Genomic DNA, 26,413 nt, shown 5'->3' on the forward strand with positions numbered 1-26,413 from the left:
ACAGCATGTCTTCGTGTTTGGACGACAACTCCAACTGTTTTCCATGTACATTTTTACGATTCTGGGGGGTACATATGTGTTTATATAGGCAAGGATGAAGACGTGTCGAATCAGGTGACGTGACAGATCATATTTCTCCGCAGCCTTGGTCACCATGACAACCCTGTAGTGGGCAAAGACACTGTATTTACTCTCTAATTAGGCATGGTGTTAGGTATGGGTTCGTGTATGGGCGATATCTTCATTTGTTTGCCTGCTTGTGAAGTTGTTTAGTTGATATATAAAAAAAAATCCTATGCACGATTTAACTAGCAATTGAATTTCAATTCTGACGCAAAATAACACGTGATTTATAACTCGGCACCCTATTAGATTGGTGTTTGACGCCGTACTCAAGAACATTTCACTTAGCATTACAGAGGGGGAAACCCACGACCATGACCGGTTGCCACGCACGGCCGGAGAAGAAACCAGCATGGGCTGGAGGCTCCTGGGTCATTGCACTGCGTTGGTACACTAACCACGGAGGCCACCACTTCTAAACAGATAATGAACTATATACTTCCCGTCTAATTTATCCAGATGACTTAGTTTCTGGGAAATAAATGTGCATGAATGACAAAACCAATCACTTTTCACATTTCGCTCAAATCAGCCTGAATATGTGCATGAATAGCTTGTACATGTATATAGAGCCGATACATAATGCAGTACATATACACATTCATATCAATGTCTCCTCCCAGCATAATGCTGGCCGCCGTAAATAAAATGCTCTTGAGCACGGCGTCAACTATAGAGTACTGGAAATCAACTGTGCGTAGGCCCCCTATATTAATCTACGAAATGGGCTTTCGATGTATTTTAGGCTACGTCATCATAAAAAATAGGATCGCTTTGTTAGGAGTATTTTATTTCAAGGAAAGAAAAGAAAAGTACAAAACAGAAAAAAAAAAATATCCTAGACATTTGTATCTGGAAGCTGTGAGGGATAACAGTAAGTAAAAAAGAATAAGTAAAACAATTCTTCCTCCAGCCACACACTATAGGGTGCAAAAAGTCATTTATGTACTATCTTCATTTACATGTATATTACTATATGTAAAATCTATTCATCTATGTACTATAATGGTGTATATATATATATATATATATATATATATATATATATATATATATATATATATATATATAGTATACTGACATGGTGGGAGGATTATGGTAGGAGGAAACCGGGGGAAACCCACGACGATCCGCAGCCTGCTGGAAGACCTTCCCACTTACGGCCAGAGAGGAAGCCAGCATGAGCTGGTCTTTAACTGGACTTTAACTCACAGCGACCGCATTGGTGAGAAGCTTCTGAGTGAGCCACGGAGGCCCCCATATATATGTAGTATACTGACGCAGGTGTATATATATATATATATATATATATATATATATATATATATATATATATATATATATATATATATACTTTACACATTAAATGCATACATGAATTTTCACACTAAAATAATTCTTTTCATTGAGCATTGGTTATAAAGCCTGGAGCATTATCACTGGTTTGAGCGTTGGTCATAGAAGTTTGAGCGTTGATCATAAAGGTTTGAGCGTTGGTCATAAAGGTTTGAGGGTTGGTCGTACAGGCTTGAGCAGTGTCAGAAATGCCACATGTACAGCAGGTCTATGTGGAAAAATAACAAATTCATATATTTAGTGTGACAAAACCATCATCGGTTGATGACTCTGACGAATTTCTTGCCGCATCGGTCTCCACCGTGAACACAGGGTTCCTCACACCTGATTGGTGGTATTTTGAAGGCGTGGGTGGGGTCTTCTCGGTAGGGGGCGCCTCTGTGCTGTATTCTCCCATTTTGACTTCAGGAGCAATATGGCTGTACCAAGCATTCTGAAAGTAACAATACGCAAGCCAGCTCACCGAATTTAAATATGCCTACCGGTATATCCTATGCTCAGTATGAAAAATTTATGCATGGATTACCTAGTTCCGGAACTTCATCTAAAAAACAACCAAACAACACTCCTTACAGCGCCATGCGTCGGTCTCTACCTTTAGCTTTACGTCACTGCCACCAATAGAAATCTTGAACAACGCCGAGGTCACCGGGGTCACGGTGATGAGGCAGGAAATAATGTCAGACAACACAAAGAATCGGTTTCAACCTTTGTCTCTAATAATACGTTATGCACATGCATTCTCTTTATCCAGAGTGTGTACAACATGATTCTAACCAAAACCTGAAACAATTCTATCGCTAAATGCTGATTAAATAATTGACCCTATTTTCAAGCTGGTTTATATCATACAGATTCAGCGCGTATAAATAGGTGAACAATATATTTTAAAATTTTATTGTCGGCCTCAAAGAGAGATGCTACAACTCACACCTCATGGACAGATGCTACAGCCCACATCTCACAGATGGATGCTGCAATCCACATCTCACAGACCGATGTTACAGCCAACATCGCACAGATGCTACAACCCACATTTCACAGACCGATGTTACAGCCAACATCGCACAGATGCTACAACCCACATTTCACAGACCGATGTTACAGCCAACATCGCACAGATGCTACAACCCACATTTCACAGACCGATGTTACAGCCAACATCGCACAGACGGATGCTACAACCCGCATTTCACAAACATATGCTAAAACCCATATCTCAAGATGGATGCTGCAACTCAAATCTCACTGACAGATGATCCAGCAAACATCTCACAGACAGATGCTACAGCCCACATCTCACATAGATGTTACAGTCCATATGTCACAAACAGAGGCTACAACTCACATCTCACAGAGGGATGCTACAGCCACATCTCACACAGATGCTACAACCCACATCTCAGAGACTGGTGCTACAGCGTATATCTCACAGACAGATGCTACAACCCACATCTCGCAGACAGATGCTACAGCCACTTCTCACAGATAGATGCTACAAACACATCTCACAGACAGACGTTACAACCCACATCGCGCAGACGGATGCTACAACCAACATCTAACAGACAGATGTTATAACTCATATCTCACAGACAGATAAAGCAACCCACATCTCACAGACAGATGCTACAACTCATACCTCACAAACAGATGCTACAGCCACATCTCACAGATGAATACTACAACCAATCGAATTATACTGGCGCCTTATATAGGCGGATAATTTGATAATATGGGCAAAAAAAATTCCCGCTGAATGTAAGTAAATGGTCATATCATTAGGAAATGCCGTCTAACATCAGCCTCTACCTGAATTTTTTTTTATCAAAAAGCATCTGTCCTGTATTCATTTTTGATCTTAAGTATTTATTGATTTATTTATCTATTTGACTGGTGTTTTACGCCGTACTGAAGAATATTTCACTTATACGACGGCGGACAGCATTATGGTGGGAGGTGGGAGAAAACCGGGCACAGCCCAGAGGAAATCCACGACCATCTGCAGGTTACCAGCCGACCTTCCGGCGTACGGCCGGAAAGGAAGCCAGCTAGACTTGAACTCATAGCAACTGCATTTGTGAGAGGACCTTAGGTCATTAAGCTAAACTAGCGCCCTAACCAACTGAGCCACAGTGGTCCGTGTCTTAGAAGGAATGTTTGTATCTACCCTTGACCAGGGTTTGCCGGTCACTTTAAGGCCTGAAAATTAATTAACACATCAATTATTTAATAGCAAAGAAAGCATTGATATGAAGTATATTTCAGATGAAAGACCATTACTGTTTATTCGATTTATTTATTGATTTTTTTTTAAAAAACTTTCCAACCCAGCAAAGCAGTTTCAATACATCGGATTGTACGCTTGTCTGCACTGGTCCAGAGGGTATCAGTGACATCACGATCATATTTTCTTTGCTTGAAATAGTTCGTTTCAAATGAATTAATTCATAGATCTTTGTCTATATGCTGAATGATGGAGTCTTGCAGTCTGTGTGTTAAGAGGCAAAAAGCTGATATTACATCACTGGTCTCAAAATGGTCACAAATTACTCTGTTGACAAAAATCTTTTAAAAAAAGAATAAATCGAATTATTTTGTGGACAGTGTGTAATGGCTTTTCATCTGATATAGGCCTACACTTCATGTTAGTGTTTTCTTTGCCTTTATTTATTTATTTATTTGATTGGTGTTTTACGCCGTGCTGAAGAATATTTCACTTATACGACGGCGGCCAGCATTATGGTAGGGGGAATCCCACTACCATCCGCAGGTTGCTGGCAGACCTTCCCATGTACGGCCGAAGAGGCATCTTTGTCTTTAAAACTGTACGTACCTTTATGTGTGTCTTGGTTAATTTACTGCGTGTCTCCTTGTCCAGTCCGTATATCAACGAGTTTGCCAAACCTGGTTATGAGGCGTGAACAGAAGTACACACATTACTCATCTTATTTTCTTATTGTTACTTATTTATTTTCAGTTATTTATTGCTTTCATGGTTCAAATATCTCGATAACAATTTGTATAATCCTTACACTTTTAAAAAGTACAAGTTTATACTTCTAGAAACATGTGATGAAGTTTGTAAAGTTAAGAAAATTTCCGATACCATCTGTGCTTTTGCTATATTCATCACCTGTATATATGACGACATGGCTGACTGGGGGCATGAATATTGACAGGAAGCATCCGGGACGGTTGACATATACACACGTAATCAATCTATATGTTTTAGGATTAGCTTGTCATTCATAGGGGTGAATCCAGCCAGCATTTTAAGGAGTTAGGAGGTTGCCAAGGGCAACGATGGAGAGTAACGATGGTTTTCTTCAGGCTCTTCTGGATTGGGTGAGTGCTTGACAACGTCATACTTAACAATATTTCAGTCATATGACGACAAAGGAATCCTAAGTGTGCATGTAATGTACCTCCTTGTTGCAGGACGGATTTCTACCGCTCTTTTATCTAGTGCTGCTTCACTCAGACGCCTTACCGAAGGCAAGTAAACCGCGCCGCCCAAGCCATTATACTGATTCGGGTCAACCAGCCGTTGCACTATCCCCTTCATGCTGAACTCCAAGCGAGGAAGTTACAACTTCCTCTTTTAACGTCTTAGGTGTGACTCGACCGAGGATTGACCCTGGATCTACCGCTCCCGAAGCGGACGAAGCTCTTCTGAAAAACATTCTTATAGATCAAATATGACTGACCCCGGCCTCAAACACCAATCAAACAATATATGTGTTCAGAAACTAAGCCTTTAAAGGAATATGGAACCGATTCTGATTAACTGGCCGGTGTGACAGACAGACAAGTCCTGGTTATGCTTTGCCTAAGCTAAATTTTAGGTATGGCAGTTCTTGTCTTAAACGTGACCAATGCTGCGAGATTTAACCCAGGAAACTTTATCTCCACCGTCAGCCAATCAGAGTCGATTCTGTATCCTTTGAACTCCGTTGAGAAAAAGGAGCAATCATAACAGGAAAAAGTACCCATCGACCGTATCTTGGACTGGACTCTGCAAGGGCAATAATGAAATGATATCCGATCAGTGTCGACATCAGTGGTCTAGAATGTCTACACTTGAGAGCAAGGGCCACCGGGCTGTGAGCATGCGCACCAAATACTCGCTAAACTAAACTAAATGAATAAACACATAAAACTGAGAGGGCTCAAATCCTCTTGACAAGGTAATTTCGATTTTAATGTGGAAGAAAATACCACTGTATGAATGATTAAAGCACAAAACGGAGCAGAAACAAATTAACCGGGGTTTATAAATCACAAAAGCAAAAACAGGTAAACAAACTCAAATTCTGTAGACATAAACAGTATGAAATCATATTACTCGGCGAGGTAAACGTACCAGCCGGTGTGTTGCGTCACGCACTCGTTGTTGTTTGAAAGGTCATTTCCATTTAATTGTTATATTTGCATACAACCCGCATCTAACAGTTTGTTAGAATGGTTTGTTTCTAGACGTTATTTTGAGATTTCCAAGTGCGGAAGACTTACCTATCGCTGCAGCACATATCCCAGCTATAAGGACCAGTTCATAAATTGGATCCGACGGATTCAATGCATTGTGTATTCTGCGAAGGAAGATGAACTTGACTTGTGACTAAGACATATATCTCGTTCACGACTTGTCTGCGAACACAGGATTTGTATGATTGGTAAGAGATGTTCACTGATATACTGATTTATATACTTGATTTTACTTATACGACAGCGGCCAGTATTATGGTGGAAGGAAACCGAGGTGCAGCCGAGGGAAACCCACTACCATCCGTAGTTTGCGGGAGACCTTCCCAGTTACGACAGGAGAGGAGACCAGCATGAGCTGGACTTGGATTCACAGCGATCGCAGTTGTGAAATTGTTGTACAACGTTACACTTAACGATTCGAATATTAAAAGAATAGCTTTTAAAAGTAGATATTAAAAGTTTGAACTGGCAAATTTAACAAAGAATCCAATCATCCGCTCATAAAAGACGGCACAGGGCTTTCACCTGAACTTCATTTCATCATTTCATGACACATTTTGCCCCTGAATTTCATTATCATGCACACAATGACAACGTTTTCATGCTTCCCGTCTCCGGAATATGAATAATGCTGACGACAGGGTCTTTGTGATGACGTCATAATACGCATGTATACAATCAAATAGAGATGTTCTCAAAGAGTCGAAGTAATTTGCCCTACAATAACCTACAATGCCGCATATACAATCGGAATTGATATAAAACAATACTGCTTACCTATTTACTGTTGGAATAAGATAGACGATGAGATAAACGAAGGGGTAAAAGATCAGTGGACGGGCTTCCTGTTTCAAAAATTTCTGAATGAGAGTAGAAACAGAAAGGAAATGGTATATTAAATCTTCGGACGATACTGTCATGTCTATAGGGATCGGGTGAGTTATTCGTGTCGTGATTGGTTGGTATCTATAGTCTCGTGAGCTTAGGACGAAACACAGCTGATGAAAAACTTTATCATGTAGTTTCTTTTGAGTTTGCAAACTGCCTTTTAAACTTTTAAAGGAAAGGGGATCCATTCGTCAAATCCAGTTCTGACTTGTTTGAAATTTGTTATAAGCGTTTATTTTTTATCTTTGATGATGAACTTAGGAATACATACCAATAAGTGTTGAGGCAATAAACAAATTTGTCACAATTTGGACGTATGTAGGGTGTAAACAATGCACACTAATGGGTAGACTGATTGACAAATTTGTCAGAATTGGACGTATGTAGGCTGTAAACAATGCACACTAATGGGTAGACTGATTGACAAATTTGTCACAATTGGACGTATGTAGGCTGTAAATAATGCACACTAATGGGTGGACTGATTGACAAATTTGTCACAATCGGACGTATGTAGGGTGTAAACAATGCACACTATTGGGTAGACTGATTGACAAATTTGTCACAAGTGGACGTATGTAGGCTGTAAACAATGCACACTAATGGGTAGACTGAATGACAAATTTGTCACAATTGGACGTATATAGGGTGTAAACAATGCACACTAATGGGTAGACTGATTGACAAATTTGTCACAATTGAACGTATGTAGGGTGTAAACAATGCACACTAATGGTAGACTGATTGACAAATTTGTCACAATTGAACGTATGTAGGGTGTAAACAATGCACACTAATGGTAGACTGATTGACAAATTTGTCACAATTGGACGTATGAAGGCTGTAAACAATGCACACTAATGGGTAGACTGATTGAGTGACTGATTGATTGGTGTTTAATGCCTCGCTCAAAGTTTTCATATATATATATATATATATATATATATATATATATATATATATATATATATATATATATATATATATATATATATATATATATAAAGACTTATCCGTTTATTTGAACAGAAAGTTTGTTGTCTGAGTGATGCTGGACTGTATTCTGCTATCATGAGTTAATCCCGTGTCGTATTCAACATAATATTCTGTTAGTCTAATGGAATCTTTACGTTGAATTAACAGAATATCTGTGTCGTATTTATCAGAATAATCTGATGCAACAGTAGAATACATTCTAATATAACTCAGGCTTTCTGTTAAAATTAACAGATTAATTTTTGGAGTGTACCACCGATCTTTGGCAGAAAACCCCCTGACTTTACACGGCAGCCGTATGCACCATACTGGATATTTGAATCGAAAAGCAATCATAAATCTGAAGACACTTTATCGGTTTTAGCGTAATCATATATAGAAGATGCTTTATATTTTGTCTCATACCGACCGTAAAATGTAAATTAAATCAAACGCTTTTTCGTAGTTGATGTCAGGATTTAACTGTTTTACCTTTTTTGCCTCCACGTCTGGCGTATATGTTCTCTCCCAGGTCCTGATCTATAGCCAGAAAGAAGAGAACGAATGAATGATTATTTATTTGATTGAGGATGTACCCGTTAATCCAGAATAGTTCACTATACGCCGGTCATTTTTCGGGAATGGCACATACGGGAGTACCCGAAGTAAGCCACCGACCATTGCCGAGTAACTGGCGAACTTCCCAACGAGTAACAGATAGCCTTCCCCCGACGTTCGCTCAGTGTGTATATCGTACTGACGGAAGACAATATATCACCTAAGAACATGTAAGACTACCAAAACGGCGTGCGTGCCAATCACATATTCTCTCTCTAGGCTAGAGAATTGCTGTGATTTCGCTTTATTTATTTCATTGGTGTTTTGGGCCGTATTTAACAATATTTCACCCATACAAAGGCAGCTGGCATTATGGTGGGAGGAAACCGGACAGAGCCGGAGGGAAACCCACGACCATCCGCAGATGACTGACAGACCTTCCTACGTATGCCCAGAGAGAAAGCCAGCATGAGCTGGATTTGAACTCACAGCGATCGCATTAGTAGAAGCTCATGGGTCATTTATTGCGCATGGTTAAACCAACATATCATGGTATCTTAGCCATTAAAAACAATCAAACCAACGAGTCCACTAAATGAAGGAATCTATGAAGTAATGACATATTTTCAGTGTAACGGCTATTTTTTTAAAAAAGAAACAAAAATGGTTTTCGACGTGATAAAGAGAACATCCAAATTTAAATTCACTAGAAAGACATTTTTAAAACGAATTAAATAAAACACAAAGCCCGGTTACAATTTCATTAAAAGGTATAGGTTTTATGAACCGATGTATACTAAAATATCGAATGCGTCTATAAAATACATATAAATTACACACCCGATTAGTTAAAGGTGGAGAAAACATAAAAATGACATAAAGTTCAGATGAAAGAGTGCGAAAAGCTATTCTTAACCTTAAGGAGATGTCAGGATTTCAAGACACTTGAAAATAATTTTGTGTGGTGGGTATTTGAGACCACCTTTTGGTATTTACAGTCCTAGTTTAATAATGTCATAAATGGGGATGTAGCACAGCTTTAATAAATATTTTTGCACTAGCATTTGTTCTTTTCAGCTAACAAATGTATTAAACCTCAGTTTGGATCATATTTATATTTTTAATGTGTTCATAAATATTATCATAATTTAGGTTAAATGCATATGTTTCGATATAAACAACAAATTAACATTGAAATAAATTTATTAGACAAGCATCACATCCTTATTTAGAACATTATTATGCAACATCGATAAATATCAAAAGCTGGTCCCAAATACCTGCCATACAAAAACATTTTCAAATACCCTTTTCTCTTGAAAAAAAAAAACCCAAAAAATATTAAAGATCATATTTGCAAATAAGTTTTGACGCTCTTTCAACTGATTTTGGCATCATTTTAATGTTTCCTTCTCCTTGAACGTAGTGTAAAATACAGAATCGACGCGATAGGGTTGCGCGTCAGAATTAAGTTGCAGCGTTTCGAACGAAAATCTTAGGCTCCCATAGAGAGTATGAAATCGTCCCTTTGTCAGATCAGTGGATTGCTCTATTAACATGATCTAATGTAACAGAATTACGCAAATATAGCTGTCATTAGCAAGTGATGTAAATACTGTATGGGTTATGTGAACAGAAACAAAACTTCAACAGTTTTCCCCAGAGACGTCACAAATTAGTTGGCGCTCCATATACTTCAAATACTGCGGGTGAATATTCATCTAAAAAAAATCTTAGAGGCCTGCCGTATACTCACAAGCGAGCGAATCTTGACGATGATACTGATGTACAAGCCGAACAGAACGACGATGACGAAGAACAATGGACCATACCATCTGCCAGAGGACATAACAAGTAACAACGATGTTATATTTGTTAAAACGATGTAAAAGGCACATAAACTCCGCCTGCAGAATCAGTTAGAAAAGTCACAAGTACTTTTCTGCGAATTCCGTATGTATTTGTTTACGTTGTTTTGGAAATGGGTCTTGTATGGAAGTTGGATTGGAACAACATCGTATTATCTTTCCATGGCACGACGATGAATCAAATCGATGTCACGATAGAGCAATCACATACTGCGAAGCCAGCATCATTTAATCTCTTCACTCGTAACATCGCTTTACAATATCGTGACATCACGTCGCACTATCGTCCCACTGCTTCTTTCCATCGTGAAAAAATGGTACGATGGTAGCCTTAACCGGTTTCCATACTCTTGCGATTATCAACTTGAAACATTTGTAGTGTTCCGACTTTATTGTCAAGTCGTATTTTTGTATATATACCGGCAAGTGCCGGACGATTTCTTCCGGTGGTCACAGAATACAATAACATGTGCAGTGGACGTCAGCCGAGTTAGAGTCATTTGTTAAATAGTATTCACAGCATAGTCAGCAATAAAATAGCGACATTACAACATTCCTTTATGGTTTACGGGTGGTATACGAATGCCGGACCGGACACTTAGATTCCATGTTGTGTTCATATACTGGATGGTTTTGGCTTAGGTCCGGAGCCTTCGTGGTTGAAATGCAATGATCGATCACGAATGCGTTCGCTGTGAAAGTCCAGCTCATGCCATCTTCCTTTCCGGTCTTACGTGGGAAAGTCTGACAATTGTCGTATAAGTGAAACATTCTTGAGCACCACGTGAAACACCAATCGATAGCTTCTTTCCTGTTTTAAACGTCGTTGTTACTTAGCCATAAAGCACGGACAAAATGTGCATGTGTAGTGTGAAGAAACTATTTTTAAACATGTCCTTCTACATTAATCAACGAAACCAATAAATAGACAGTGTTAAGAAGAGACTCACATTCCCATTCTCCAGCCCACGTCGTGAACTATCCAGCTGAAACAAACGTAAAATAAGTATCATTCTCCAGCCCACGTCGTGAACTATCCAGCTGAAACAAATGTAAAATAAGTATCATGCACATGAAAACAGCTCCTAGGAATATCCCTTTGTCAAGAATATGATGGACAAAAATGCACAGGGCGAGGCGAACTAAAGGAACACAGCAACCGTGGAGTGACAGCTGGCCAAGGTCGTTAGCGTGCCAGCGCGGCGCAATAACCCAAGGGCCTATCACCAATGCGGTCGCTGTGAGTTCAGTTCATATGCTGACTTTCTGTCTGGCAGCAGCCTACGGATGGTCGTGGGTTCCCAATCAAAACACCAATCAAATAAATAAACAAACAAACAAATAAATAAATACGGAAAAATATCTTAATGTCAATAGCTTTTATTTTAAATCAGTTTATTCTTTTTGTACCATTTGTACTTACCACCATACTCCTGAATTGCCATACTTGTTTGAGAAAAATGGTAAGAGAGAAACAATCACAGCCACAGACCATATCACATAATGGTATGCCCTGAAACAAAGGTAAACAGTATATAAGGTAGACCCTTAATCATATCACCTACCGTACCTAAGAACCGTAGACCATGTTCAAGAACCTAACGGGAAAATAAAGGTTTCAACCAGGTATTTGTTTAAACCATTTTCTGTTAACTAGTCAGAAAGTCTAGATCTTAAATCTTAAAAATGGAAATTAAGATACGTTTTGAAATGATCTTTTCTTTGAAATACACTGATCCCGTCCTTAAATGCTCAACAGACCTACATATTCTGATTAACAATAACATATACACTAACATAGTACTCGATTTGGATACTGATTTAATTCTGTCGCCTAGAACATTTTTAGTTCTTTTGTGGTTTGTGTTAAACGTCCTTGTGGATTCACAGCTGGTACACAAATGTCTGTCTCGAGGCCTGGATTCATAACCCAAGGCTCAGATGGCCAATATGTTCCGTTGTGCCACCCCAACTTTATTCTAGTGCGGCCTGGCGTCAGGAGTTTTCTTTGTTCACATTGTAATGTGCGGTAATTTCCTCAGGGTTGTCCCGGATTTTGGTCGTCGACAAATCTAACCGTGCCACACACGTGAGCTATTCGCGAGAACGGCGTGCAGCACCAATCAAACTAAAGACAATAGATATGAGTACATTTTAAACACGATTTACTCGTTTACAGTTGCATGATTTTAGACAGATATTGAATGAGAAGAGTTATAAGGTATACAGTTATTGACGCACCATTCGTACTTGCCCGTTTGTGTCCTCAAGAAAATGACAAGATATAACTGTATAGCCACAGCAACAACACTAAGCAACATGGCCCAGTCTGGAAGAAATACAATTATTGCATCAACAAATGACAGATCGTCTACACTAGGTCTTGTGTCTAATTCCAGACCATTGGTGTCTTAGCATGTGTAAATGTGTGGCTTGGGGTTAAACGTCGTACTTAACAATTTTTCAGTCAGACGACGACGAGGAGTCAGGAGTCATCAGGTGTGTGTACATATACTGTGTCTCCTTGTGGCAGGGCGTCGATGCAGTCAAAATGCTGACGCGGCTGAAGTATCATGTCTAAGACACCAGATATGACACCCCACCCAGTCACATTATACTGACACCGGGCCAACCATTTTCAAAGTATTTGTAATGTAATGACCCGATGTCACGTCTTGGTATTCGCAACTTCATGAGAAGAATAGATTAACAGTTCAGACGTGGTGAGGAATGTTGTCTGCTAATATGTAGTCAATATGGATGTCTATACTAGAGCCAAACGGCCTACGGGCCATGTACTTACCAAAAAACGTATTTAGACAAGCAATCAATTTGCAGAGAGCGTCGTTTGAACTTTCACCCATCTGTTGACAAAAACAAGCAAAATGCTATAAGCAATACTTTGATGTGCAAAGCTTCATGGTATATTATTAGTGTCCCGAAGAAACGATTTCGTTCATATCTTTGGGTATTAGCAATCTGCCAAACGTATTGTTAAATCACTAACTGATATTTATTTATTTGATTCGTGCTTTACGCTGTACTGAAGAATATTTCACTTACACTACGGCGGTCAGCATTATTATAGTGGGAGAAAACTGGGCTGAGCCCGGGGGAAGCCCACGACCATCCGCAGGATGCACTAACTGATATACATGTAAATATAAGATATATATTTAACTACACCCATGCAGGTCTGTCAGATTAAACGATATATAAATTTCAGTTTAACTATAAACACTTTTAACAGCAAAGATATATGGAATTTCTATATTAATATAAATATTAGATGTTCATCAAAAACATAAATATGATAAACTTTTTCGTCAAATGTGACGTTTTCGTCAAATGTGTCTTTTTCGTCAAATGTGTCTTTTTCGCCAAATTTAAATACCAAACTTCTTAATGTGAGAATACTGGTTTATTTTTTATTTTTAAAATATAGCTCTTTCTTCTGATGGAAAAGCTAAGGATTTTCCTTATTTCAGTGTGTGAAATAACACCAAAAACTCTAATACTTACTAAATTTGCTACTGCATTTCCAAGTCCACCGATACTTATTAATATAATCATTCTCTGCAATGAAAAAGTGTAAAAACAGACGCTGTTTATCTCACTCACCTCTTTACCCCCCCCCCCCCCCCTCGCTTCCCCTTTTCTTTTTTTGCTATATATTTGCGCCGTTAACCACTTGTATAGTTAACCTCGGCCTCGAAAATATTTTTCTCCCTTATGTTTCACATCGCCTTTATCTTGAAACGGAAGTCTAAATATAACAGTGGCAATGAGCAAGACTAATATTCGAACAGTTTTTTTCCCTCTATCGCATGGACGTTTATATCTATCAAGGTTTTAGTCTGATTACTTGAAACAAAAGACAACCGATAATATAACCATAGTTAATTCGGATGGAGGGGGGTGGGTGGGAGGGGGAGGGTTTGTTTGCAAACAGACCTAAGCTTTCCAGGCCGCTTTGCTCTGACGTGCTTTTATAAAATTTTTGTAAAACCGGAAGCACGATGTTACGTCACCGGTACCTCATATTCATATTGCTAACAGGCAAAACAGAGTTCGGATGACGTCAACAGCTAAGGTGGTACCCATGCAGAACTTTTCTCATAGACCACTGAATTTTACATAAGTCGGAAATGATCAAGTGCACACGAAATTTCCCATTTTGCCGAAATTCCGAAGCGTTTACATAAAGGGTATACTTTTATTCACTTGTTCTTACAAACATGAATAGAAGCTCGCGTTACGAGATTGGTGATAAAACTTACCTGAGGTGTTACTGTGTATCGGCGGAACAACCAAATGGTAAATATCACAAAGGAGCTGAAAACAAGTGACCTCTTTGTTTTATTATTCATGAATTTTAAAATTTAAATAAAGTGAAATAGAATTTACTTAATTTCGCCTTAAGGTGAATTTGTACTGTGTACCTCATCCGATTTTATACGAACCATCCAACTTGAAAATGGTAATTTAATCAGTCAGATGGGATTTTTATTGACTAAATTAACTTGATACCACCAACTACTGATATAAAGGCAGATACTATGGAAGCTGGATGAGGACACTTCGCCTCGCGGCCCGCGGGGGAGTAAATCGCGCGCGAGCAGTACCATTCTCTTGCCGACGGCCGCGACGAGCGGAACGAAGACTGTAATCGTTCGCGCGCGATTTTCTCCGTCTTCGTGCCGCGGGCCGCGACCCCCGTGATGTAGGCCTACGTGCTATAGATCAATAGTGGTAACCTGGAGCGCAGACCGCTGGAAGAAATTGATGTATTTTTTGGGGACATTCTTAAACCTTGCACTACATTCATGAAATGGACTTCCTCTTCCGATGTATATACGTGGGCTTCGTATAAGTGAAATATTCTTGTACATGCGTGCATTGTTCACTTGAGGTTTGTCGTCAATATTTTTCATCTGACGTCAGCAGCACGCCAGTCAAGTAAATATATTGATCACGTGATGTTTGCCATCTGCGGCCGTTCATCCAGTTTCACTGACGAGGAACACTAGTACACGATTTACTGAACTGCGTGTACTCGGATCTAAAGACAACCCCTTCTCAGCGCTGAATCCTTGAGATAGTGTTTTTTTTCCTGCATCTTTCTACATTCTCCTATATGCATGTAACATCTGTGTATGCATGTGTATGTGTCTATGTGAGATCTTTCCATCTGCACCTACAAAGTGTGTGAATAACGAAACAAACCCAGAATGAATAACGAAACAAACCCAGAATGAATAACGAAACAAACCCAGAATCATAATTTATTATTTGATTATTTGATTGGTGTTTTACGCCGTACTCAAGAATTTTTCGCTTATACGACGGCGGCCAGCATTATGGTGGGTGGAAACCGGGCAGAGCCCGGGGGAAACCCACGACCATTTGCAGGTTGCTGGAAGACCTTCCCACTTACGGCCGGAGAGGAAGCCAGCATGAGCTGGACTTGAACTCACAGCGACCGCATTGGTGATACAGAATCATAATGATTACAGACAAATGGTAAGGTTTTCTTCTCTCTCTATTTTCTAATATGGAATTAAATATGATCACTTCATTGTGTTCATTTCATAGTCCTTAGGATGTACACTGTAAGTCACAGGCCCACTTCTTTGTTCTACACGAAATGAACAAGACTAGTTTTAGGCTGGTCCACAGACACTCATGGGCATCCAGGGCATTTCGTGTGTAACTTAAATCTAACGTAATGGAGACACAGGAAACGCCTGGCTGCACTACGTGCTGACATGAGGTGGCTCGAAATCTTACTTCTAACTAGTGCAACCCTTTGGGATTAGAAAATCTGCACTCCCTCCACCCCCACCCTCTTCGCACCCACGCACACACACACAATCTGCATGGAATACCATGAATCCCAGATCTGACACTAGTCATGACACCAAGCTGACCTGGCTGGGACCGCATGCACACAGGGTACGCAAATGCACCGATATAAATGCGCACATGCAAAATATACATTTTTGCTTGAATGTTTTTATTTGTTTGTTTATTTATTTTGACTGAATGTCTTTTTTGCGCCGTGCTAAAGAATATTTCAATATTATACAACGGCATCCAGCATTATGGTGGGAGGAAACCGGGTAGAGGCCGGAGGAAACCCATGGCTATCCGCAGGCTGATGACAGATCTTCCCACGTACGACCGGAGAGGACGTCAGCATGGGCCGGAATTGAAATCATATCGACCGCATGGGTTTAAGAGCGTATCAGTCATGTTCTTCATGTAAGTCGAAATCACAATTTAGGGCAAGATTTGCAGGTTATCGGAATAACTCGTGTTAACGTATCACTCCTATCATTTTGAATTAAATTTACGATGAAAAGCGGGGTATCGCATCACATGAACTATATCCCCGCCTTCATGGGTCATTGTGTCGTCATTGTACGGCGCTGACGCGCTAATTACGCAGCTTGTTTCATTATATATTATTATATCATAGCTTGAGAACTATAATTATACATCATGAAGACAAAATCTGAGAGAATGTCTGGATACAGATGAAAAATTCATGAAAACGGATATGAATCAGAGCATTTGGTATAACTACTATAAATGCAGTCCTCTAAATAAACTGATACATTTGGGAGACTAAGTGAATTATATTGAATAAATTGTTACCGACCGAGCTGCATCAATTTCTTACTCTTCAGAAGATTATATTTGAGCTTCGGTTACCAAAATTACACCATACTGGTGGCACAGGCGGATAAAACATTTTTCTAGAGCTATTTTAAATTCTTGGTAAATTCTTGATTGCTCTAATTGAATATGTTTTTTCTCCGCACAGTTTGTGGAAAAGAAAGAATTTCTAAAGCTGGTTGTCCTGGGAAACTTGCCAGTGGTTTGTTGTTCTGATTTGGTGCGGGTTACGCGGATATGTTGTTGGTGGTAGTTTATTTTCAATTACATTGCTTGAAGCATCATTAATGTGATTTTACACGAATAGCAGGCGAAGTATGTAGCGTCGTGTACAGCGTTTGTATAAAACCTGATTCTCCGCACAGTAGGTTAGAAACAACGCGTTTATCTAAATCAGTGATAACGCAAAGATCATCTTCTTGGATAATTTCTATGGTGTTTATCTCACCTTCAGTCATATTGTCCCAAACTATATCAGTACATTCCACAGGTGCTGTAATAAAACATGTACCCACTGCTTCTAAGCATTTTCTACACAGACCATATTTAAGAAGTCGTTCTTGTATAAGTTTTTAGTGGCAGCCTCTTTAAGTTGGTCCATTTCGTAAGTCTGGTGTAAGGTTTAAGAATGACCCAGACAAGCACATGTCAATTCCTGTCCGTGGGCTGAGCTCCAGATAACTACTTTTGCTCTATAGCACGTTGGCCCGCGGCACAAGGGCGGAGCAAATCGTGCGAGAACGGTTACGGTTTTCGTCCTCCTAGCCTCTCGGCTTCGCGCGCGATTTGCTCAGTTCTCCTGCCGTGGCCACAACCAGCGGGCCGCGGGACGAGGGGACAAGGACGGTCACTTTTCACGCGCGATCCGCACTGTCCTTAACCCCTCGAGTCCCAGGTTGCGGGCTGCCGCACTTTTTGCACCAAGAATATTTTCTTTCTTACAAAATTTGTCAACCTGGAGCGGAGCCTCTGTTTCCTATATTGGATCGCTGAGGTGGCCTAATGATTAGAACGTCCGCCTTCTACCAAAGATGGTAGAACATGATACTTGCTTGAGGCTCAGCATTCAGAGGTTAGCGCAAGTAAAAAGGAAAGATTGGCCGGTTGACAATATAATGTGACAAGGTGGCGTGCCATATCTGGTGTCTTCACCATGATACTACAGTGACGACAGCACTTTGGCGGCATGGACTTGCCCTGCCACAAGAACACACAGTATATCTACACACACATAATGCGTCATCGTCATATGACTTAAAATTTGTCAAGTACGACACAGAAAACCCCAACCACACATAAGCACATTTGTGGAGGACGTAAATGTTTACCAAACAACGCTGCCCCCTCTCCTGTCGTTCTTATAACTGTGTGTGCTATTTTGGGTTCAACTGCGATTGCAATGAACCACAGCTGTCTTATATGATTGCCATACAGACAGTGTAGTTATTTGTTGGGTGGTCACATTGTTAGACTAGCTGCGTTGTAGCTTCAGTCAGCCATAATACTGTATAATTCTAAAGCTCAGTAAGTAGTTGTTCCATTATGTGAATATGAGTTTACTCACCAGCCAATTCGCGATAACGCCGCTGTCACGCGCTGGAAAATCAAGATGGTGTCCTAAAAATAGGTCAGAAACCAAAGACTAATGAGCTTTTTGAAAGGCGGAAGCAGAACACTGTATATAAAAAAAAAACAACTGTATTGTCTGCATGTTCAGATCAACAAGGAGCCGAACATGGTTTGTGTTTAAAAACAAAACTTGAAAAGTAGTTTGTGTCCTATACTTTTATTGTAGCTGATATAAGTCGAAGTGAAAAGTATGTTCAGATATAGGACAGAAAATAACATCATTTATCCTTTTTTCCTTTCCGGCTTTCTTTATTTTATGCTTCATGGGGGCTACATGTATATTGGTGTCTATAATAATAACATTATATATCGAAGGTAACTCGGTCAATTTACGATGAAACTGGTCAAGGCCTTTTCAAAAGTTGTGTCTTGAAGCCTACCTTGTTACTTGTCTATCAATGTTGATTTGTGTGTTTATTACCAGTGCTATTACAATAGATAATGATCATCGTTGTAGTTAAAAAACGTTTGGATTTTTAAAAATATTTATTATATATATATATATATATATATATATATATATATATATATATATATATATATATATATATATATATATATATATATATATATATATATATATATATATATATACCACCAAATTAAAGAAATAAATACCCGACATGTGATGTTCTGTCATGATCTGATGTAAAATGATAAAATGTAAAACGTGATGTAAATGATACATGTTACATGATACATGTTACATGATACATGTTACACGTTACATGTTAACATGTTAACCACTGTAAAAATGTAACGGTTCCACTGAATAATGGTTGTTTTTGCAAGCTTTGACACAATATTATATTAAGTTTCTTTAATATTTATAATGTGGAAGAAGACAACATCTAAAAGACTCTGACATGCGATAGCGTTAGATTACAACATATTTTAAGCATTTTGTACAGTGCTGAATTTAAAACGCTTCGTAAATTGCTAACCTAACCTAACATAAGCTTTTCCTCTTCCACCAACGCCTTGTGGGATGTGACTCCATTAACGTTATCTGTTTATTTATTTTATTTATTTGATTGGTGTTTTACGCCGTACCCAAGAATATTTCAATTATACGACGCCAGCCAGCATTATGCCTTGAGCATGAACCCACCAACATCCGCATGTTGCTGAGAGATCTTCTCACTTACGGCCGGAGAGGAAGCCAGCATGAGCTGGACTTAAACTCACTGCCACAACATTGGTGAGAGGCTCCTGGGTCATTACATTAACTGTAAATTTTCAAACTTTCCAACCACTGAAACACTGTTTTCAGAGGAATGTATGATTTATTTATTTTATTTGATTGGTACTCAAGAATAATTCACTTATACGACAGTGCCCAGCATTACGGTGGGAGGAAACCGTACAGCTCGGGGGAAACCCACGACCATACGCAGGTTGCTGAGAGACCTTCCCACATACGACCGGAGAGGAAGCCAGTACGAGCTGGACTTAAACTCACAGCGACCGCATTGGTGAGAGGTTCCTGGGTCATTACGCTGCGCCAGCGTGCTAGCCAAGGAGGCCCGGTGGAATGTATGCATACAATTATTATAAAAATGATGCTATAAATTATTTGTTTATGTCATTAAAGAAGTGAGCTTCATAAATCTGTGAAAATCATTTTGTCTTAACCCATAGTCTTCTCAGAATGTCTCAAAATACTGCTTGCAGAGGCGGTTGAAAAGGTGAATAATTAGGGTATGTTACATATTAACGGTAATAGAGTGTTGAACACACACGATCAAATTGACACTTAACAACGTAGGTAGTCATAATAAAAGGAAGAATGACGGAGCATTCTGTCTGTTCAGACGTGTTCCCGTTCTTCACTGCCCGTGAGGCCTTCGTGACAAGAAGTGGTTGAGGACGCGCGTGTGGTCTTCTCCGCAGACTAACCTTCATCGTAGGCCACTTGTCTTCCCAAAGTAGGGTGAGCCTATTTGTTCTTCACACGTGGGAAAGTTTGTTAGTAATTTGCCAAAGGTCGGTGGTTTAAAAAGGTCAAAAATTCTCAAGTATATGGCATTAAACAATAATCAAGTAAACAAATAATAAACCCCCAAAGTGTGCAAACCAGTCGGGTGTGTTGAAAATACATGAGTAAAGAAATATATATAAATATAACGCCTCTACATAGCGGCACTATTTTTTACCACTATGTCACCCGCCTCGATTCAGCACATCTTTCAGCCTTTTTTGTATTTTAGTGTTTCCTTGTACGATGGACGAGCTGACATACCGCGGGCCTTCGGCTGAGGTTTAAAATTCAAAGGACCTGGTACGGCAAGGTGGAGAATCGGCCCCAGAGACGTACGATAAGAAAGTGCGAATTCAAAAATCCGCGCACAATTCTGTAAATTTCAAAAGTATAAAACCTGGTGGAATCACCCATGAAAGTGACATGGCCGTAAAAGAGACGGTTGCTTAGTAATAAGCCACCAAAATGCATTCTCGATCAAAAAGGCCAATTTTTTTCTTTCAAACGAGGCCCTGTGTCTTTACGTTGTCAAGATCAACGTTAACCAGAAAAATATTTTTACTGAAACTTTCGTGTGTGTACTTTTACGTGCTGTCAAAGTTTCGTTTTGGTTAATGATTGTCTTCTTACGCAAAAAAATAAACTTTATAATGTGATCAATTTTGTCCTATTTTGTCAAGTTTAACAAGTGTACAAAGGATATCACTGCCGAGAACAGGTTCCAAGTCAAACAAGAGATCGTGTCTTTGTACTTCTTATTTTTTCTTTGGCAGCCTCATTTTTTCAATGAGTAAAGATATAGGCTGTCTTGCATTAAATAAGTGTTATCATCAAGTAGAGTGGATAATTGTTAAGCCATGGTATAATGTAAGGTGTGGCAACTATATCGAAACCATAGGTGAATCCTGGTTGAGAGCACATGTGGTAATCTAGCTATCATTAACATCAACGAGCGGAAGTATAAGGTTGAACATCTGTTATATATGTATTTTTTTGATTGGTGCATAACTGCGTAGGGTGGGGGTGGGGCGGGGGGTGGGGGTGGGGGGGGGGGGCTCCGTTGATCAATAAATAAATAAAATAAATAACTGCATACTCAATAATTTTCCGGAAAGTTACATTTGTGGTGCAGTTATTTTGCCCCACTCTACAGTGTCTAATGCAAAAAAAGATATTTTAGTGTGACTGGAGCAGGCTAACATTGTTTGATTTTATAACCTATAAATTACTTCAGTGTATGTTTGGAGATTTGTAAGTCGCATGCTTGCCATATTACAGGAAAAGATGAGTAAAACAGAGCTGAAAAGAGAAGAAGCCTTAGAAGTGTCAGCACCGGTCACCCGCAGATATAGTCAGTTTGTCTTCTTGAGGTGAACAGTATCTTGCACTGAGGCCGATTCCCGCTTTACGAAACACCAGGTCCCTAAGGCCTAGAATTTTTTTCATTTCAATATTCCTCACCACAAGTTCATACGAAGGTGATATTTTCTGATTACACCTCTGCCAGTCTTTGTTATGCATGGATGTAGACATACACGGTAGCCAGGCCATGGCAAAGAAGCTACTGTCGGCCCCAAAACTCTCTTGCGTCAGCGCTGCAGGCTATAAAATTGACGGGGAATCCCCTGTGTGTGTGTGCGTGTGTCGCGCATTTATAAACATACCCGTTACGCTTGACACAAGATGACACAAGAAGGCTCATACTTGTGTATATCTGTTTGACAACTGAAAAAAATAGATAAACATACACAGAGGCCTTCTTTGTATATATACAGCATGGGGAAAACACAACTTGTATGCTTGAGTCGCCACAGTATGACTGCAATACCCTGTCAATGTGGGTTAAAGCTGTAATCAAACATTTATACTACATGTACGGCGATAAATAGACCTCACAAAACAGTCAATTAAAAAGGACACAGGACCGATTCTGGTTGTCTGGTGTGAGAGATACTTGTAGGCAAGTCCAGGGTACGCCTTGACTAAGCTGAACTTTAGGTATGGTACATTTGTACAAGCGTGACCAAGACTGTAAGATTTAGCCCAGGATATTCACTTTCAGCCAATCAGCGTCGATTCTGTATCCCTTTAAAGACAAAGAAAATACTCACATGAATTGTATATATATATATGTTAGATGAAAATACCATTAAACCAAGGAAATAACCCGATTTATAATTTTTAGAATAATTAATTAATAATTTTTTTCTACGGACTACGATGCATCTTAAACACTGGATTTAACGGTAAGAAGTTTGATCAAATCAGTTTTATTTTACACGCACAATACACGCAAAGCCTATTTTAAAAGTATTTACTCGGTTGGACAACTATAATAAGAAAATATTGATCTGCTTTTCAGAACAGTTTAATGGCCTTTCAGCTGACATTGACTTCGATTAACTTTAAGCTATTACTTTTTTTTTTGGCCATTTAAAATTCGCCAGGGGGGTTACTTTATAAGATGTATATGATAAATGAAAATGAAATATAATACTGAGCATGGAGGATCCTAAGTAAATATTTGTTAGACCTAATAAAACCATTTCTTACGGTGAACATGAAGTCTGTCACTATATACACATAGAAAAAATGTTATATGACACAGTTATCACAGGAAAATATATAAAAAAAATTCTATAAAGTTTTGAAAGCCGAGAAGATGAAGTTCAGCACTGGTGATATGGCACTGACGGACATTTCGCTCCAAGTAGCCATGTAGAAGCCCTTCTGGACTTGGTCAAGCACTAGCTCTGAAAGCGTCACATCACAATTGGCTGTCATGTCAAGGAACATATCAGCTGTCAGTTGTCAGTGTGGTTTCTTTAAGTGGATAGGTGGATATCCATGCAATAAATTGGATTTTGTGGTTAGTTTAAGTGTTAAACTGATGCGTTTTGGGCCACATATTTATGAGCAGGGAACTGAGAACGGCTACAGGATCACAATGCGTACATGTTGGGCAGGATCCTGCAGTTGACAGGGTGAGCCGACAAGAAAAAACCGCCTAGGGAGAGTCATTGCTTGAAGAAAAATACGGTCCATTTGCATCATTTTTCCTTAGCAAAGTCAGATTTATTACGAAAATATCTTCCCAAAATCTGAATGAAAGATTCTGTTATCAATCAGAAGGTCCTGTTATGTTCGGTAAATCCCCTGATGTGGGTACAGCCAGCTTTGCCAAATGCTTACATCCATGCAGTACGAGGACAAGCAGGACCGCTAAAACACGCCCCTTATGTCCACGAAAATCGCCCTGACCTAACGCCAACCTATACTCTTTTTGGTTGGGTATCAGGCATTTTTGTTTGTATTTTTTCATTGTCACATTGCTTAATACCGATGGTACGGGAGAGCTAATAGGTTTTGTGACGTCACTCTAGATAGCTATAACATGGCAAAATGGCGTCACCAGGTGAGTGGCTAGGTAGGCCTACTGACGATTGTTGACTATTTATTTTGTTCATAAGCGGTGTAGAATTTTTTAAACATTTTAAAACATTTCTGGAATACTATTTTATTATTTAATTCGGCTTTATTGGCTGACTTTATATTCACTTTACGTTAGCCTTAATATCTTATACAATGGAAAAGTGGCCGAGGTGGTTAGCGAGCTAGCGCGACGCAATGGCCCTTTCACCAATGCAGTCGCTGTGAGTTCAAGTCCATCTCATGCTGGCTTCCTCTCCGACCGTACGTGGGAAGGTCTGACAGCAGCCTGCCGATGGTCGGGGGTTGCACCCGGGGTTTGCCAAGTATCCTCTCACCATAATGCTGACCACCATCGTCTTAAGTAAAATATTCTTGAGTACGGGGTAAAACACCCATCAAATGAATAACTGAATAGACAAAAGAAAAGTGCCACATTAACTAATTCAGAGACACCAGGGAATTCTCTCAAGCACAGCTAATCATCATTCCAGTACCCAGGCGAAATTAAACATAGGTGTATGAGCCATACTAAAATCTTGAGAAACTGCATGAATGAAGTATAAACAAAGGCTTCACATGGCGTTACATTATAGAATGTTGGCAATCTCATTTTAACCCCTGTACCACATGTTAACATTTTAATTATAAGATTGCTCGAAATTTTGATAAGGTACATGTACATGCATCTACACTCAAAAAATTAATCTGTTCATTTCGACAGAAGAGATGTTAGAATGTATTCTGTTATTATAACATAATACTGTGTTATATTCAACATAATATCCAGTTAGTTTCATAGAATCTTCATGTTGAATTAATAGAATATACATGTATGCTATGTTAAACAGAATAGTCTGTTGCAATAACATCACTCCGGGGCCTCCGTGGCTCAGTCGGTTAGCGCGCTAGCGCAGCGTAATGACCCAGGAGCCTCTCACCAATGCGGTCGTTGTGAATTCAAGTCCAGCTCATGCTGGCTTCCTCTCCGGCCGTAAGTGGGAAGGTCTGACAGCAACCTGCGGATGGTCGTGGGTTTCCCCTGGGCTGTGCCCGGTTTCCACCCACCATAATGCTGGCCGCCGTCGTATAAGTGAAATATTCTTGAGTACGGCGTAAACCACCAATCAAATAAGTAAATAAATTTAACATCACTCAAACTCCGACTCTCTATTCCAATTAACAGGTTAATTTTTGGGTTTACGAATAGGCGTACACGTCAACAACAGCAAAGGCGTATCACTACATGCAACTGGAAATCACGCAGATAACAGACATTTGTGCACATACAGTGTGCATAACTTCCTTTCAAAAAACTATGTTTTTTTGTGTTTTTGTTTGGAAAATTGGTGACAGCCCCTTTACGTAAATCCAGTGTGGAATGCCCTTTTTTAGTATCATTTAATACTAACCCAGCAAAAAAGGTAAGAACTAAATTTCGATGCACTGGATACACGTGTGCCTAAACCAATATATATATAATATGCTAATGCATTTCGTACAAACATGCCTGTACACGTACTACATGCTTTGTTATTTTAGACATTCTAAGACACACAGACCAACCCAGAACACTGTACTGTAATTCTTCTAATTCTAAGATATTAGTAATCTGAAGAGCAATAAAACATAATGCTTCCTCAGTTTTTGCGGATAGTAAAGCCACGGATATGTTGTTCATTAGATGGACTAACAATGTGAGAAAAAAAAACTATACATTCTTGTTTCAATCCATACATATATATTACCTAAAAGGGGCAGACTCCATCTCCCAAAAATTTGTAGAATTACAGTCAGTGCAGTTTACAGATGGTCGAAAAAAATGGCTGCTTATTCCAGTATATATGGTAAATTTGGAATATAGTACGCTATTCCAGGTTACAGTCATTTTTATGTTAGAAATAAGATTATTATAAATAATAACACTAAATAATAATAATAATAAACTAAGCATTTAGGCCAGAGATGGGGTTCGATCTCTGTTTCACAGGCATAGTTTGTATCGGTGTAGTCCTCTATAGTTTCTGGGCATATACATGTATACTGGCTGTCATCTATCTAACGCCGTGAACATGGATTATTGCCGTTGTTTTAAGCACAATTACCCACACGGAAATATATACTCACGCATTTCCACGTCTCTTCCGGAAGAACTGGCAACTGGAAGACGTCAAGTTACCTTCCTCCATGTTACTCTAAAGATCTTTTACATACTGCGTCTGAAATCAGGTAACCAGAGTGTTTACCCAACGTAAACACACGCGGGAGTTGGAACAAAGACGAAGCGATAACTGTCACGCATGAACGCAGGACATGGTTTGCTGCCGAGTTTGATCGTCACATGTCTTACCCATGCGCTAAACTGCAGCTGGGTTTTTTTCCGGCCAGGTATATTTATAGGTACATATGTCTTCTTCACCCGAGGTTTGCAGATGGT

General features: G+C 39.4%; 1 protein-coding gene across 1 annotated transcript; it reads right to left on the reverse strand.

Annotated features, from left to right (window-relative positions):
• Positions 1-1,553: 1,553 nt before the first annotated feature.
• LOC135479655 (uncharacterized) lies at positions 1,554-26,203 on the reverse strand. Its single transcript, XM_064759551.1, has 14 exons — positions 26,104-26,203; positions 18,502-18,554; positions 14,537-14,591; positions 13,779-13,832; positions 13,060-13,120; positions 12,498-12,585; positions 11,680-11,769; positions 11,207-11,242; positions 10,145-10,223; positions 8,323-8,370; positions 6,745-6,827; positions 5,995-6,071; positions 4,316-4,386; positions 1,554-1,912 (listed from the first exon to the last, which is right to left on the reverse strand). Exons 4-14 carry the CDS (start codon positions 13,827-13,829, stop codon positions 1,709-1,711), a joined length of 888 nt encoding a protein of 295 aa, XP_064615621.1. The 5' UTR covers positions 13,830-13,832; positions 14,537-14,591; positions 18,502-18,554; positions 26,104-26,203; the 3' UTR covers positions 1,554-1,708.
• Between the last annotated feature and the right edge of the window lie 210 nt (positions 26,204-26,413).

The sequence above is a fragment of the Liolophura sinensis genome, chromosome 12 (assembly GCF_032854445.1).
Source record: "Liolophura sinensis isolate JHLJ2023 chromosome 12, CUHK_Ljap_v2, whole genome shotgun sequence".
NCBI classification, from domain to species: Eukaryota; Metazoa; Mollusca; class Polyplacophora; order Chitonida; family Chitonidae; genus Liolophura; species Liolophura sinensis.

Excerpts from the sequence above, each read along its gene's own strand:
- LOC135479655 (XM_064759551.1), bottom strand. The coding sequence starts at position 13,829 with ATGATTATATTAATAAGTATCGGTGGACTTGGAAATGCAGTAGCAAAT. Across the intron at positions 13,121-13,778 it reads GAAATGCAGTAGCAAATTTA|ATGGGTGAAAGTTCAAACGA; the intron begins GTAAGTATTAGA and ends TTTTGTCAACAG. Across the intron at positions 6,072-6,744 it reads CTTATTCCAACAGTAAATAG|AATACACAATGCATTGAATC; the intron begins GTAAGCAGTATT and ends CTTCCTTCGCAG.